Source organism: Barbatula barbatula, assembly GCF_947034865.1.
Source record: "Barbatula barbatula genome assembly, chromosome: 19".
NCBI lineage: Eukaryota > Metazoa > Chordata > Actinopteri > Cypriniformes > Nemacheilidae > Barbatula > Barbatula barbatula.
Genome location: NC_136782.1, coordinates 10,593,960 through 10,609,728, shown reverse-complemented (window position 1 = coordinate 10,609,728; position 15,769 = coordinate 10,593,960). Strand labels below are relative to the sequence as shown.

The 15,769-nt window shown below is 39.1% G+C and overlaps 1 protein-coding gene across 2 annotated transcripts in view; it reads left to right on the top strand.

Annotated features, from left to right (window-relative positions):
* The window catches only part of hip1 (huntingtin interacting protein 1), a 34,416-nt gene extending 22,820 nt beyond the window's left edge, over positions 1-11,596 (top strand). For both annotated transcript variants that reach the window (XM_079481841.1, XM_079481842.1), the window contains exons 15-31: positions 811-899; positions 1,585-1,701; positions 1,801-1,902; positions 2,355-2,549; positions 2,692-2,839; positions 2,962-3,048; positions 3,254-3,361; positions 4,881-5,017; positions 5,225-5,335; positions 5,445-5,503; positions 5,732-5,825; positions 5,921-6,021; positions 6,098-6,203; positions 6,286-6,409; positions 7,176-7,237; positions 8,071-8,188; positions 8,424-11,596. In XM_079481841.1, coding sequence (XP_079337967.1) covers positions 811-899; positions 1,585-1,701; positions 1,801-1,902; positions 2,355-2,549; positions 2,692-2,839; positions 2,962-3,048; positions 3,254-3,361; positions 4,881-5,017; positions 5,225-5,335; positions 5,445-5,503; positions 5,732-5,825; positions 5,921-6,021; positions 6,098-6,203; positions 6,286-6,409; positions 7,176-7,237; positions 8,071-8,188; positions 8,424-8,434 — 1,769 coding nt within the window. In that variant the 3' untranslated portion in view covers positions 8,435-11,596. The remainder of the gene's footprint in view (positions 1-810; positions 900-1,584; positions 1,702-1,800; positions 1,903-2,354; positions 2,550-2,691; positions 2,840-2,961; positions 3,049-3,253; positions 3,362-4,880; positions 5,018-5,224; positions 5,336-5,444; positions 5,504-5,731; positions 5,826-5,920; positions 6,022-6,097; positions 6,204-6,285; positions 6,410-7,175; positions 7,238-8,070; positions 8,189-8,423) is intronic.
* Positions 11,597-15,769: the final 4,173 nt, after the last annotated feature.

Below are 15,769 nucleotides of genomic sequence, written 5' to 3'. Positions count from 1 at the left end.
CTCATCTGCTTTTAACAGTAAGTATTATGAAAGAGGCAACGTGTTTTGTAAGCTGAACACCCAGCGCTGCCAAACGCTGTGTTATAGGATATTAAAGAGCTGACCGTGTGAGGACAAAGATTGATGTTCATTAGACAGGCTCACTGCTTGCTAGAGATGAAAAACACAGCCGTCAGAGACCCCAATCCACACCAGCCACCAATCCAATACCAATACAGTCCATAAATCAACCCTGTGCTAGGACACCGTCAGTAACTGCTGTAATAGTTTGTGTCTAACAATAACATGTCAGTTTTCAGTGTAAAAGTGCTTTCATCCTAGTTTATAATGTGAAATTAGCTATATGTTATAGTTAGATTTCCCCCAAAACTGTACATAGTGTGGCATTATAAAACATTGCTCTTTATAAGCATCCCAGACATCCTAAAATAGCAACATAGGCTCAGCCACTGTATGTTGGTTCCAAACTTAAATATTTGGTTACACTTGTTGGATGCATATAACCGTGAAGAGATATTTTAAATTCAAATGCATTTCGTATTGTAACAAAGTTCACTTTGAGAACAATGGCAAAAAAACTGAAACAAATCTGAACACTATACATGTTGCACAAAAGCAGATAAACACTTGGAAATGAAACGGTAATAAAGTTCAGTAGACTTTTTTCAGTATTTTTTTCTCTTAACTTTTCTGGGGACCTTTGCATCCTTTCAGGGGGTCCCCAGACCCCAGTTTGAACACTCCTGTGTTAACTAATGATGCAGAAATGATTCACTTATGCCTTTTCAATTGTGTTTATTGTATGTGTAGAAAAAGCCCAGGCAAATGAACAACGCTACACCAAGCTAAAGGAGAAATACACCGAGCTGGTCCAGAGTCACGCTGACCTGCTGAGGAAGGTGAATTAATATCTTGACCGCATACACTGACAAATGCATACAAGCTCTAGTATTAGGCCTGTTAGAGTCAACATAAAATTGATGTTGATAAATGCATCTTGTTGGGCACAAGAAGGTTCCTGATTCACATCTCTCAAGTTTTCTCCAGGTACTCCGGTTTTCCACACAGTTATAGATTTATAAACATAGATTACACAAATTGGAGTTACATCATTGTCATTCACACACAATACAAGATCAAGGGGGTTTGGAGAACGGATGGATGTTTCTTTTCATTTTCATCTATACAAAAGAAAAAAACATTATAGAAAATCTATACAATTTTTAAAAAATACAAAGATAGCTGACTGATGTTAATATAATAAAACGTTACATCAATAATAACAATCAACAGCCATAGGGATTCAACTGTGAGCTCCTTTCTCAAGCCTCTCCGTAAACCTGCAGGTAATTTAGCTCCACCACCAGGCTACCACCCCTGCTGACTAAACTCCATTTCTCAAACAGACAAACTTTGGCACGTTGTAGAAACTGGCATCACGCTCGCTCTCATACATGGAACGTGTCTGATCCCGCCGCAGAGACCTCCATGAGCGGGACCCGCGTCCTTGCGAGCAGAACTGGGTCAGCCAAGAGTCTTGTGTACTGCACTGTTCTAAACCGCCTGTCTGTGTGTGTTTCCCAGAACGCCGAGGTCACGCGCCAGATGACAGTGGCCCGTGCCGCCCAGGATGAGGTGGAGAATATCCAGAAAGAAATGCAGGACAGATTGAAAGCCGCTCAGGATTCCACAAATCAGCAGGTCGGATGATTAATGCAAAATCACACTTTCTTTGCTTTGTGTGTCTGTAGACCGCTTGACTCAAACGCCTCCTGTGTGTGTGTGTGTGTGTGTGAGCAGGAAAAGGTTCAGTTAGAGCAGCTTCAAGCTCTACAGGCCGAGCTCTTGTCCAGCAGAACAGAACTAGAGACTCTGAAGAGCACAGTCACTTCCTCCCAACAGGTGAGTTGCGATCAACTGTTAGTGAAAGAGCGAGTTGGATGTGGTGACACTGTTATTGCATGATGTGCCCAGACGGCACGTAGGTGTGAATATGTCAACAGCTCCTGCAGCTCGCCAGGCCACTTCCTTCTGTCACCTGCAACCCCCCCACTGCCTCTAACAAATGACTCAACCAGAGCCAGCTAGAGTGAACTCAACAAGTTTTATTTAATGAGATTATTTGCATGGCTTGTTGTGATCATAAAATCATATTTTAGCGATATTAAGGAGAGTTGCGCTATTGGGTATGGAGCAATATTTGGATATGGGTACTACATTTCGTTACACTGTACTTGAATGTGTGTAATGACAATAAATTGAATCCAATCCAAATTTTCTAGATTTATGTTTATATTGCAGCTTAGCTGCGTCAAACACCTCAAGTCAATTCTGTTCTCTTTATCTCTCTGTAGTCACAGGAGCAGCTCAGTACTCGTCTTACTGGTCTAGAGGTTGAGAAGGCGGGGCTTATGGAGACACTTTCTCAGAAGGAGGCGGAGCTGGCAGGTTTGGGGGTGGAGTTAGAGCATGTGCAGAGAAGTCTGACCAATGAGAGGGAGAGCGGCGTGAAAGCTGCCGAAGCCCTGCAGAATCAACTCAATGAGAAGGTGATCATTTTTTTACTTGTACGAACAAATATACAAACTTCACGCAAGTGTAAAGCGAATTCTGTCACGTTTAGCATAGAAATGGTCTCAAAGCTGACAAAGTGACAAAGTTCATGAACTCTTTGAATACATTTTTCTGTAGGAAAGTCATGAGCAGGCTCTTGAGAGCGAGCTGGCGGGTTTGCGCTGGACGGCTCTGCGTGGAGCTCTGGAGGAGGCGGAGAAGATCGTACAGGACAGCCTGAATCAGATAGATGACCCCACACACATCAGCTGCACCAGTTCTGCCGGTCGGTGACCGGATCAGATTACCCCCACCCTTATCACTCAATAACCCGTACAGCAGAAAAGTGTTGCACTGTGAGGGTGTAATGAATATTATAGTGTGTGTCCATCTGTCTTTTGGATGTAGATTACCTGGTGTCCAGGTGCCAGGTGGCTCTGGACTGTGTGGAGAGGCTACAGTCTGCCAGAGATGGCTTTGTATCAGATAACACAGGTGACAAACACGCACACATATACAAAACATCTACCAAATGTCTTAATGTAAAAAGATGCAATCTACAAAAGATTGAACTTCCCCATCAGCAGTAGGGTGTTCTCAGGAATGCACAATACAATGTGCCAACCAAACAGTGATGCAACGTGATGTTTAAAATTGCTTGTACTGTTTCTCACTTCCGCCGTGTGTGTTTGTGTAATAGATGTGTCCGGGTTGGTACGGGCAGTGACTCAGTTCGCTCATCTGGTGGGTGATGTGATCGTGCAGGGGAGTGCCACTTCACACATGGTGCCAGTAGAACAAGCTGACGGTGAGCATGAAATGTCAATCACCCAAATGACCTGACAAGCTTGTGACATCACTTTACCATAATAGATGCAATTCTATCCAAATATATCCCTCTAGAGATATTAAAAGCTGAAGTACCTGCATAGAAATGTTTTGATGACATCATTCAGCTTTTCAATTAATTTCTCGTCCAATCGAATCAAATCTGGGAACTGAAGCGTGCCACCCCCGACATGTTATAATATTGAAGCCACATGTGATATTAGCCAATTGCATCAACATCAATTTGAATTACTCATCACGGTTGACACAGGTTTATTCTCTAGTAACAGCTTTTTAATCTTATCGCCATCTCTGTTTGAAACATAAAATTGCAGGTCACTTTGTGTACTTAAAGAGAGGGACAGTTCACCCAATAATATATATTCTGTCATAATTTACTCACCAGTTGTTTTAAATCTGAACACATTTCTTTGTTCTGAAGAACACAGAGAAAGATATCCTGAATTAACATATATACATTATCATGCAAACCTCTTCCAAAACAGATAATCGGTCTCTTACGTATGTGCAACGTAAGCATAAAACATGATGTGTTTATATTGTTTGAACTGTTTCTCGGAAGGCTAAAGGGGTTCACATTGTGATATGATCGCCACCTCTGATAACACAAGCAGCTGAGCACTATGCAAAGGCATTTAGAGAAAACAGTCACAGCTCTTTACTAAAAACTGCACCTGAAACAAAGCAACATTTTTGTGCAATTGCTGCCTGTCAGTTGAGTTTGTGACAAAACCTTTAGCAGTATTTACATATTGTTTATTACTGCATAATACAATTCATTAAAAAAGAAAAGTTTATTATAAAGTAAATGATGATTTTTATAATGACTACATATTTGCTTTTTTTTGTTTTAAGGTGAATCAAATAAAGTAAAATGTTCCCCTATATATTTCATCATTGTTCTCGTGAACCCATTCACGTGTCTCGTGGGATAAGTGTCCCATCACACCCCTAGTTACAAGCATCCTTACAAATATCTTTGTGTTCAGAACAAATAAATGTATATAGATTTGGAACATCTTGAGCGTGAGAAAATGAAGACTGAAAGGAAACCGTTCCTTTAAGTTTATATTGGTTTAAGTCAAATGAACATTTCCCATAAAATCAGACATAAATCAAGTTATAAATCACATATCGAAACTTAAGATTAATAGCTGATCTCTTCTATAGACATGACTGAAGCTTTTTCTCAAGACCCAGCTAATACCTTTACTGTATCCACTTATAGAGAAGTGAAAGAAAATGACTTTCTCCTTGAGTCCGTCAATAAATCAAAAAAGGTAATTTGTGTCACAAGTCTGATGGACTTGTTTAGATTGGGATGACATTGAAAGAAAATTCTAATGTGCGTTTCTCACCCACAAACAAGAAACGTGTGTCGTGCGTCTGGTAAGCGTATGTGTGGTGTCTGCAGGTGACAGATGGCCCGTCTTACTGCTCTCATCTTTCTGTGTTTGTCTTTCTCCGTCCGTGGGCAGCATTGGCAGACAGCGTGAAGGCGTGTGGTGCGGATGCCCTGGCGTTACTGTGCCAGCTGAAGGAGCAGGAGTCTATGGGGACTGCAGACTGCAGCCGGTTGAGGACTGTACTGGATGCTGTAATGGGATTGGGCGAGGTGAGTGTCTTTGAGTATCAGTTGAAGGTCAAATCAATCCTAGAGGATCATTTAGAGTCAAGTAATATTCTAGAGATTTCAGCCTAATGTAGTCGACCATTTGGGTTTTTTCATGGTATACATACTACAAGATGCAGAAATGGTATGAGTAGTATACCCGTGTGCTATTTTAATAGGGCTCTGTGTTATTTCCTTTGCATTGAGCAGAAGTTGCGGCCGCGGGGTCTGAATCTGCAGCAGGGTGAACTGGGAGATCTGGTGGAACAAGAGATGGCGGCCACATCAGCGGCGGTGGAGTCAGCCGCAGCCAGAATCGAGGTATTTCATTCTCTGCTTGCTTTGCCATATAAACAGATGCTTGATAGAATATGAAGCGCTCAAAACAACTACTGATGTTTTATTCCCGTCTGACATTTGTCTTGTACAGGACATGCTCAATAAGTCCAGAGCGGTTGACACTGGAATCAAAATGGAAGTCAATGAAAGGTTAGACAGAGTTACATGTGTTGTGAATACAAATATGGCTTCACAATACACTGCTCGATCCATGACATACTAGATTGATAGTCATTTAAGAGCTTGGGGGTCTTCTCATCAAACTCACTCAAAATATTTGAATGTCAAGCACTTGGATAGCGCGATGCAGGTTTATATTAAAGACACATTAGCTGTCCCACCCAGGCCTTAAATGCTGCTCTTTGTCGCCTCCTGCAGGATTTTGGCATCCTGCACCGATCTTATGCAGGCCATCAAAGTGCTGGTGCTTTCCTCTAAAGACCTGCAGAGAGAGATTGTGGACAGCGGCAGGGTGAGTGAACCCTCGGGAAACCAGAAGAACATGTCAGTAAAAAAACAGATCAATCTGTGATGTCACAGAAGATTAAGTTGTGTCTGTGTTCACAGGGGGCTGCGTCTATGAAAGAGTTCTACGCCAAAAACTCTCGATGGACTGAAGGTCTTATTTCCGCCTCCAAGGCTGTAGGTTGGGGCGCCACCATGTTGGTGTGAGTATTGCAGCTGAAAGCTGATTGGATGAGCCTTTGAAGCCATTTATAACTGATGATTGTGTTTTGTCCGCAGTGATGCTGCAGATCAGGTGGTGCAGGGCAAGGGCAAGTTCGAGGAGTTGATGGTGTGCTCGCACGAGATTGCCGCCAGCACTGCCCAGCTGGTAGCTGCATCTAAGGTACTTCAGCAACAAATCACCACGTGGCGTCATGTGGAGATGAGCACAGATTTATAGATGATCCTGTCTCTGTTCTCATCAGGTGAAGGCAAACAAGGGCAGCTTGAATCTTACCCGTCTGCGGCAGGCTTCCAAAGGGGTCACCCAGGCTACCGCGGGCGTCGTGGCATCAACCAAGTCCGGCAAATGTCAGATCGAGGATACGGGTGAGTGCTTGTTGGGTATCTGAAACAAAAGTCAGCCAGAGCCGCATGTATAGGTTGGCTCTGGTGGGTTTTTTGTCTAATTCGGCATCTTCTCATTTTCTCTGTGGTTTCATCCATAAAAAGTGGCAAATGAGTAAACGAGTAAAAAGAAGAGAGAGATACAACGTAGAATTTAGTTTTCATCCTCCACAGTCACATTGACCCATTTCACTACAGCTGTGAAAGCTGGTTTGTGTTGCCGTCCAGAGATACAGGCATGAGACTGCACACGCTCTCTCTGCTCCGCAGCCGAAAGCATTGAACAACTTTGACCAGTCACGGGATGTTATTGACATTGTGTGTCCTTTAATGTTCGTTCCAGCGGTGGACACTGTTGATGCTATTGCAGCGGCTAGTAAACAAAAGTTTTCATGCGATTTTTCTTGCTGTTCATACCATCGAAGCAATTTGTAGAATGAATGCGAAATATGTGTTTGCTTGAAATTCCCAGATGATATACATACTGCATTTACCAAGTGTGCATTACAGTGCAAATAGCCAGTAGCATTTATGGGCAACAGATCCATGATTTCCTGTTTACTTGTGGTAGATGGTTTTGAGGAGGGTACATTGCCATTCTATAGAGCATTTTATTGGTCATTTTATAACGTTTAATATCAATATTATTTATAATGATAACACCCTGTATAGGCTCTCTGTGTGTAATGGACTCAAAGCACTAAAACAGCTTCTTTAAGTCTGAATTCTGTCACTCTTTTACTCTCAGATACTATGGACTTTTCCGCTATGACCCTCACACAGATCAAGAGGCAGGAGATGGACGCACAGGTGAGGTGTTACCCTGTATTTTATTTTGGGTGTGAGCATTTGAACAATTCTGACTAGTTGTAGTTTATTAATATGAATTTATTATATATATTCATATGATTTTATTGTTCATATTTTATATTTCTTTATTTGTTATTTTATATGTGCTTTTTTCGTTTTTGTGAATTATTTCACAAATATAAGTTGAATTAAAATAAAAAATGAAATAAAAAAATATATAAGAACAATATTAATATGATAAATAATAATAGAAATCATATTTAATAGTCGATTTATTTTTTATTGATATTCTAATTTTATTTATTTTCAGTTAGTCATTTTAGGGCCTCAACTAAATGAAAGTAAAAAATGTTGCTTTAGAAAAAAGTGAAAAAAGAAATAATGTAAATAATAACACCATTAAAAGTATAAATATTAATACAAATGATATTCTAAATTTAAAGTTTCATAAATGTTTAGGTCAATTGTATTATAGCATAATTAGACACTGTAACATAAGTAACTAAATTAAATGATGTTGCTTTAGCAGAAAGTAAATAAAATAATATTGAAAATAATTAATAATAAAAACATACTTGTTGTTACAAATAATATTCTTAATTTAATTCATATTAATTAGCAGTTTTATTTAACTTAAATTACAAGCATGTTTTATTAGATTGTGCTGGTTTTAACCCTGTAAGAAGAGTTCACTCCTTTGGAAACATTTTTGATAGCCTTTCATCAAATACAGTTTTAAATGTAAAGAAAAAGCTGATATATTAGAGACCAAATTTTTCACTTCATGAAAATGGCCATGGTGATAACTTCCGCCTCTCTGATGTATTGTTCAGGTGTTGGTCTTGGAGCTGGAGACGCGGCTTCAGAAAGAGAGGGAGCGTTTGGGTGAATTAAGAAAGAAGCATTATAAGCTCGCTGGTGTAGCGGAGGGCTGGGGAGGAGAAGAGGAAGGTGAGACTCCCTGAACTATGACCACACTAAAAAAAAACAGCTGTCCTTCACATGCATCAATGTAGTTAGTATCAAACTGTCAGTTAACCAAAACTCTTTCTTCCTTAAGTTATTTACCCAAATGATCAGTGGGAGGAGTTATTTACAGGCTAACTATAAAGAATGTATTTCACTATTAGTGTGAAGGGAGGCATGTGTGTAATTGCGTGTAATTCAGTCTTTCTTTTTCCTCCAGGAACGGGTTGAAGCACGTCACGTTCTGTTCCGCAGCCTTGCCGAGGGGGCGCTTAGCTTCTTTATATACTCAATATCTTTCCCGTCTCCGTTTTTATTGTACTTATTAACTTTTCTCTTGTATTGTACATTAAAGCCAAATAAAAGGTGCTTTTTTCTAACATGCTCCCTCCCCTTGCCTGTGGAGTTCGATGTTAGCTGGCGTGTGATGACATTCTGTGACGAAGGGGTGGGAGAGGAAAGAAGTGGAATTTGGAATGGGTTGCACACCACCTAGTGGACAGAGAGGAAAGTGCAGGCTCGCTAGACTGTGAGAAGCGACCCTTCCTTTCCTCCCCAACTTAGAGAACAATCTCTCCGTGAGACCAAACATACCATGATGCATTGCACAAGGGTGAGTCACCCCATCTGCATGAAATGTTGACACTGTGCTGTGACCCCTCCGGAAGTAACTTCAGACTACAAACAGCACCGGTGTGTCACTTCCACTTCTCAAACGCATTCCTCAACGCCGGCCCCACCTTCAGTGTGAGAGGGATATCCGTCACAGGATCACCACAAACAGACCGCCCTCGTCCTTAGCTGTGGCTTTTGGAGTATGGACAAAAATAAGTGTTATGATGACCCACTGTGGACTAATACAGCAAAACACTAGCAAACATTTAAGAGCTCAACTTAAGTCTTTATGGTTCACCTTTTCCGTTTGTAAATGTATCGGTTATATTTTTGATGGTGTTTTATTTTCAGGTTTCCTCAGGCTTTTAACCACGTTCACTTTTAGGGACAACTATGACGTTTGTCTAACGACATCTTCGGGCAAAACTGTCACCAACTTCAAGTCCATGACTGTAAATGAACTGACTGTTTTCGTGACCTCGCGTCGAGCTAGAAATCATTGTTTTTTAATAGCTCTGTATTAGGTCATAGTGTCCCCAGCACAGATAGAGGAGACTTCATATTAAACATGTATTAGCGACAGTCTGGAATAGTTCAGAAAAAAGCGAGATTTGGTTTTCCAGGACTGGAGCTTCTTCGGTTTACACTTAAGTGCTGTTAATACGATCAGTATCTGTTAATAACCATTGTCCACTTGTACACACCCCTTCACAATGAGGTGAGGTGAGACTTCCGTGCCTTCCAAAGGGAAATAAAGGTCAAGGATCACATTCCCTCAAAAGACATTTGAAATCTTGATCTGAGTAGCATTAGGCTGGTGTGTGTTTTTCAGTTGTGGATTGGTGATGCTGAGATCATGGAGAAATCGATAGAGCAGATGTGGCTCTTAGCTTCTGATGTGGTTCTTTTGTGTCTTGAGCTTGCAGCACACTACTTTTCACATTGATGTACCTCTAAACGGTTACTAAATGCACGTATGGGTTATACGGTTAGGTCCATTAATATATTTGGACAGAAGCACATTTTTTGTTATTTTAACAGTGCATCCAAGTGTATTCCAGTTACAGTTTTATAATGGTTATTCGTTTAGTGCACACTCTCAGCTTTATTTAGAGTGTATTCACATCCAGATTAGCTGAAGGCTTTAGGAATCACAGCTCTTTAATATGAAGCTCCCCCCTTTTTCTAGGGACCAAATGTAATTGGACAGTTGAATCAAAAGCTGTTTTATTCACAGGTATGGGCTTTTCCTGAAATCATTTCATCTTAAATAAAGCATGTAACAGCTTATAATGCTTCATCTAATCTGGGTGTGAATACACTAATGAATAAAGATGAGGGTGTGCACTTTTAAGACAAGTCCATTATAAAACTGTAAGTCGAATACACTTCGATACACAACTAAAATCACAAAAATGTGCTTCTGTCCAAATATTTATGGACCTTACTTTTAGTTCTAGTGGACTGAAATAAAGTCAGGAAAAACAAAATGTCTTGTTTTAGGACCAGGTGTATTTGGAAATGAAACGTGTATATCCGTAAATGTGCAGTAGAATATTAACTATTAAGTCTAGCATTAATATAAAGCTGTGGAAAACATTAAGAGACCATCTCAAAATTATTTTCAGTTTTTATAATGAGCATCTTTGTTTCATTCTATAAACTAACAACATTCTCCCAAATATCAAATAAAATACTGTTTCTATTTGCAGAAGGAAATTGAGAATAGGTCAAAATAACAGAAACGATGCTCTGTATTTTTTCCAGACTCAAAATACTGCAAAGAAAACAAGTTCATATTCACTTTAAAGCAATTGAACAGTAATATTTGTACAAATTTGGAAAAGTTGAACATTTTTATTTGATTATTTTGTCACTCCTGAGGTTTGATTTTGTTGAAATTCAACAGCCCCTGGACTGGAATGACACCATACATCTAGAATAAATGACATGGTGTCTTAATGTTTTACGCGGCTGTATGTTATTTATACAAGTGTATTTTAAGTGCACCGCAGTAATGTGAATTTCACAATGCTAAAAATATTTCCTTAGATGCATGATTTCTTGGCTGAGATATGACCTGGATTTTTATCCATTCTAAAGAAATGCACGAGGAGAAGGTTTGAGAGGTCTGCCCAGCGCAGTTGGCAATAGCAATGTAGACCACATAGCCTTGTAGACCACAACTGTCTGCCAGCAGTACATGTTTAAACCAGGACTGACATGAACTTCGGCTCGGTCCAGGGACATGATACAAACCACCGTTACCTCAACTTCTCCACAAAGCAAATCTTCACCTGTTAGCTAACTAAATAAAATCCACAACTTGAGTTTGAAGACTATACGAACATGATTTGAGATGTGCGCGTGTGTTGTTTAATAGGCTACTAATATAATGTTTGCTCTGAATGTGTGCGTGTGTGGATGCTGTGTGAGAGATTTGATGGCCTACTGTATATCCCTCGTGTTGTTATGCAATAGCCTGGTATTGTTTTTCTTCTTGCACTGCTTTGGATGTTAAGTTGCGACACTGGGTAGCCTATTTAATTTACATTTTGTGGAGTGTCAAGACCTACGGTTTCAGTTGATTTCATTTAGATTTGGATATAGTCTTAACCAGCTCAGCCACTCAACTGCCTCTCTCTTTCGTCAATGAGGAAAACAAACGAAACGCTCAATAACATTTTGGATAATGTCTTTGTATGATATACTACTAAAACTATGTGTGGGTTTGTTTTATTTTTCAGTTTTTAAATAAATATTTCACTCATTAAAATCATTGGTAGCCTATTGGTTTTGTCGATTGAGAATGAACGTGGGTAAGATTATTATGAAATATCGCGGTACATGATGTCTTACACAGCATTACTCAGGTTTTTAGAGGGAATGTTGTGACATTTATTCAGATTAAGCATCTCCATGAGATATTTTGTTATTTAAGTGGAATTTCTTATTCAGCATAGCAATAGTTGAAGATCCCACCACATTTCACTAAATCTACTGCTGTACAGATCAGGGAATATATTCTTACTACTTTTCAATTCAAATTACTTGTATAATTAAGTTGTTTCAATTTTATTTGAGGTATAAATATAGACCCAATATAACTCATGATAATGGACTATAGCCAGTGGTGTAGTGGTGCCTGGAGAAGTGGGTATACTGTTAATGTTACTGTTAAAGGATTAACGCCTTTATGGTTTGCACCCTGGTTTTATGTACATTTTGAAGTTTCATATCAGAAATGAGTGATGGCCACAGATTCTGCTAACAACCGTGGCCTACAGGCTATGAAGGGACAACCGATGCAGTACGCAGGATTTAAGAAATACCAATGGCCAAAAGTTGTTGACTTCCTTGATCTATATACAGTATGTGCATTGTAAGACTTCTAGAGTACCTTCCAACGTACAACCATGTCTGTCTTTTCATGATTATCAGCATCAGTAAAAAGGTTAACTCATTTTATATACTAATGTTGTACAATCTGTTTCACGAAAGAGCATTTGGTTTTGAAATAAGATGAAGGTAAACAAGTGATAACAGCATGTCCAGTTTTGAGTGAACTATCCCTTTAACTTTTTGTTCCACATAGTGACAAAGTACAAAAGTTGCAGATACTTTAAGAAACAAATGACCATTTCAAGTACATATATTTGAAATATTTGCATTATAGCTGTTTAATATCTAGAAATAATACTGTGGCCGTTCCTAGTTTATGTGTATGGCACATTTTACTGTTGGGCACTATTTGCAGTGCTTAGTTAAATGTTTAACAAAAGGTTTTGTGGGTTACTTCCCTAGAACACTATACGCTTGCAATGTTTGTTGAAATTAACCAGAGATGGTTTAGTGATAATGGAGTGCTGGTGAAAGTCATTATTTACTCACCCTCATGTCATTCCAAACCAAAGTTTGACTTTTTTCTGCGGAACGCAAAAGGTATTTTAATGTATACTGGGAACCAAACAACAATGGCCCCCATTTATTTCTTTTGTGCGGACCCATTGCTCCCAATATCTTCCACAGAAGAAAGAGTCATATAAAAGTTTTGAATATAATGAGGGTCAGGAAAAGATCATAGGAAATGATAATTAGATTTCTTTTTAGGTAAACTTTCATTTTAAGGAATTCTGTCATAGTTCACCAAATATGATAAAAAAATTATATCAACCTTTATATATTATTAATAATATCAGGCTAACTATTCCACGCAATTAAAGAGGTCACTGGACAGCTAAAACAACAAAACAAAACACAGACTGTAATGTATTTGCCAAAAATGAAACAAATCATGACGGAGGTTGTCATAAATTCATGCATGAAGGGGTGAAACGCGAGATGCAAAGATGCAGTCTAGGTCAATCATAAACAAATGCAGAGATTGCCACAATCCCTAAACAAAAGATGAAATGAAAGAAATCTTGGCTTGGCAATAGGTTTGTTTGTAACACAATATATGAGGTAGTGAAATGTACACAAGATATTGGTTTACATCGCGATACATAGCCTAACGTTGAACTGCGGTTTGCGGTATACACACTCCCTCATGACGATCTCTTCTGTATCTCGGTTCATTGTGTCAATGCACCAGTCTGTGTTGTGTGTCTGTCTCTGAGTCAGTCTTTACTGCAGAGTTTTGACTCACTGAAACACATCGGCTATTTTTAGCATCCGGAGCTACACTAACACTCCATCAGGTTCCTGTGGATTCTCTTGAAACCACAAGGGCTGAAGACCAAATTGAGTATAAATTGCTTATGGAGTGATGCTTGTGAATGTCATTTGTTGGAAAAGTAAGGCACCAAAAAATGTAAATTCTGTCATCGTTCACTCACCCTCGAGTTGTTCCAAATGTGTATACATTTCTTTGTTCTGATGCACACGGAGAAAGATATTTGGAAGAATGCTTATAACCAAACAGATCTTGCTGAACACAAAAGAAGACATTTCGAAGAATGTAGGAAAACAAACAGTTCTGAGGCACTTTTGACTACCATTGTATTTGTTCCTACTATGGCAGTCAATGGGGGTCGAGGTCTGTTTGGTTACAAGCATTCTTCCAAAAAACAAAGAAATGTAAACACATTTGGAACAACTCAAAGGTGAGCAAACGATGACAGAATGTTTACTTTGGGGTGAAGTATCCCTTTAAAATGAGCCAATGCACCAAACTCTGTCATCTTAAAGCTATAGTTCACTCAAAAATGAAAAGTAAAGATTTAGCATCTATGTTCCTCATAAGAAAGCAGGCAGCATTTGCACTTTGAGGTGAACTCAATCTTAAAGGATTTGCTTTTGCCCACAGCGGCTTTGTCCAGAGAGTAGACGTTACATAACAGCGCTTGGATGTAAAGGAAGATGTGAGGTCATTGGCCAATAAAAGACGGTTCTCCCCAAGGACTCCACTTTCACCAGCCAATAAACAGAACCCGATCTGCTCCGAGAGCCCTCGTTTCCTGCTGCAGTCGTCTCAGGAACATGAGTGCACTCGTTCTTTGGTTTTTTTGCTGACTCATTGCCTCCCCAGACACCTCCTCTTACGGCTGGATACGGCTACTATGCCTCCTGCATTTATTCAAGGAAGAGCTCATCCCAACAACACAATGTTATCAGCATTTGTTTCATTTCAGGTCGAATCAAGCCTATGTAACTTTCGTTCGTGACAAACAAATAAGAGTTTTGCAGTATAGGTTTCTTAGTTCCCCTCTGGATAGATGAAAGCATCAAAATACGAGGCGCATGCTATAGATTGAGACAAAATGTGTACAAATGTCATATCATGAAGGGCAAATAAAATCGCTTCATTGAATACACAGTGGGATTTGTTCTTATAATACAAATAATAGAAAAATAAGCAGAAAAAACAATAAGATTGGCTTAATATTTGTAATCTCTCATCTCGATTCTTCTTTTAGTTGTTGATTGCTTCTACTGTTCTGCCTCATTTGTAAGTCACTTTGGATAAAAGTATCTGCTAAATGATGAAATGTAATATTTTGTAGTAACATTCCTCCGGGGAATTAACACATGTTTTGTGAGCCATTTTTAGACAAACCTCCCTAAATTCTTCTCAAATCAGACCTTCAGTTTACATTCCAAGCACAACTATGCAACACAGAGAGAAAACGTGTTATACAATAATAATTTATTTTAATAAAGGTGAACCTGTCCAAAAAAAGATCCCTGTGTACTGTGAACAGCGTTGTGCGCTTGTGTAGAAATTCTATGGGTATGCTTTCAAAAAGAATGATTTATTAATTCGCTTCTAATAACTAAATTAAATCAACATTTGGTGACCATCCTTTATGTTCAAAGCAGCTTTTGTCCTTTCAGGTTGCTTTGCTGGTCTTTTAAGTGTCTTGTAAGTTTTTCTGGATTTAGTGTTTCAGTTTTTTCTTCATGTAATAACAGACAGAGTCAATAGTGGTGGTGGGATCAGATCTCTATGTGGAGCACTGGTTGTCAGGCTCCCTCTGCATACAAGAATCTCACTGGATTATTACAAATAATGGCAGAAGTAAATGTAAACTGATATTTACTGACATTGAAACGCTTCAGCTAAATATATAAATATAAATAAATAACCTTCTTTGCGCAAAAAACTAACATGCGTAAAGGTCCAGTGTATGAAATGTCGTAGCATCTATTGGTGAGGTTGCGAATTGCAACCAAGGGCTCAGTACACCCTTCCCTTTCAAAGCATACGGTGACTGACACAGGACCAAGATCATCTTATGTCATCATGTTTTCGCTTCTCTTCAGAAGGAGATAACGTATTTACAAAATGCACTCTGTAGAGCAGTTGTCCGTTTAGGGCTACTGTAGAAACAACATTATGAATTCCATGTAAGGTGACCCGTGGTGTATGTAGATAGAAATAACTAAACCTATTGAAAACGTAACATCTTTATACGCCTGGTGTATAGACATAATTATGTATATTATATT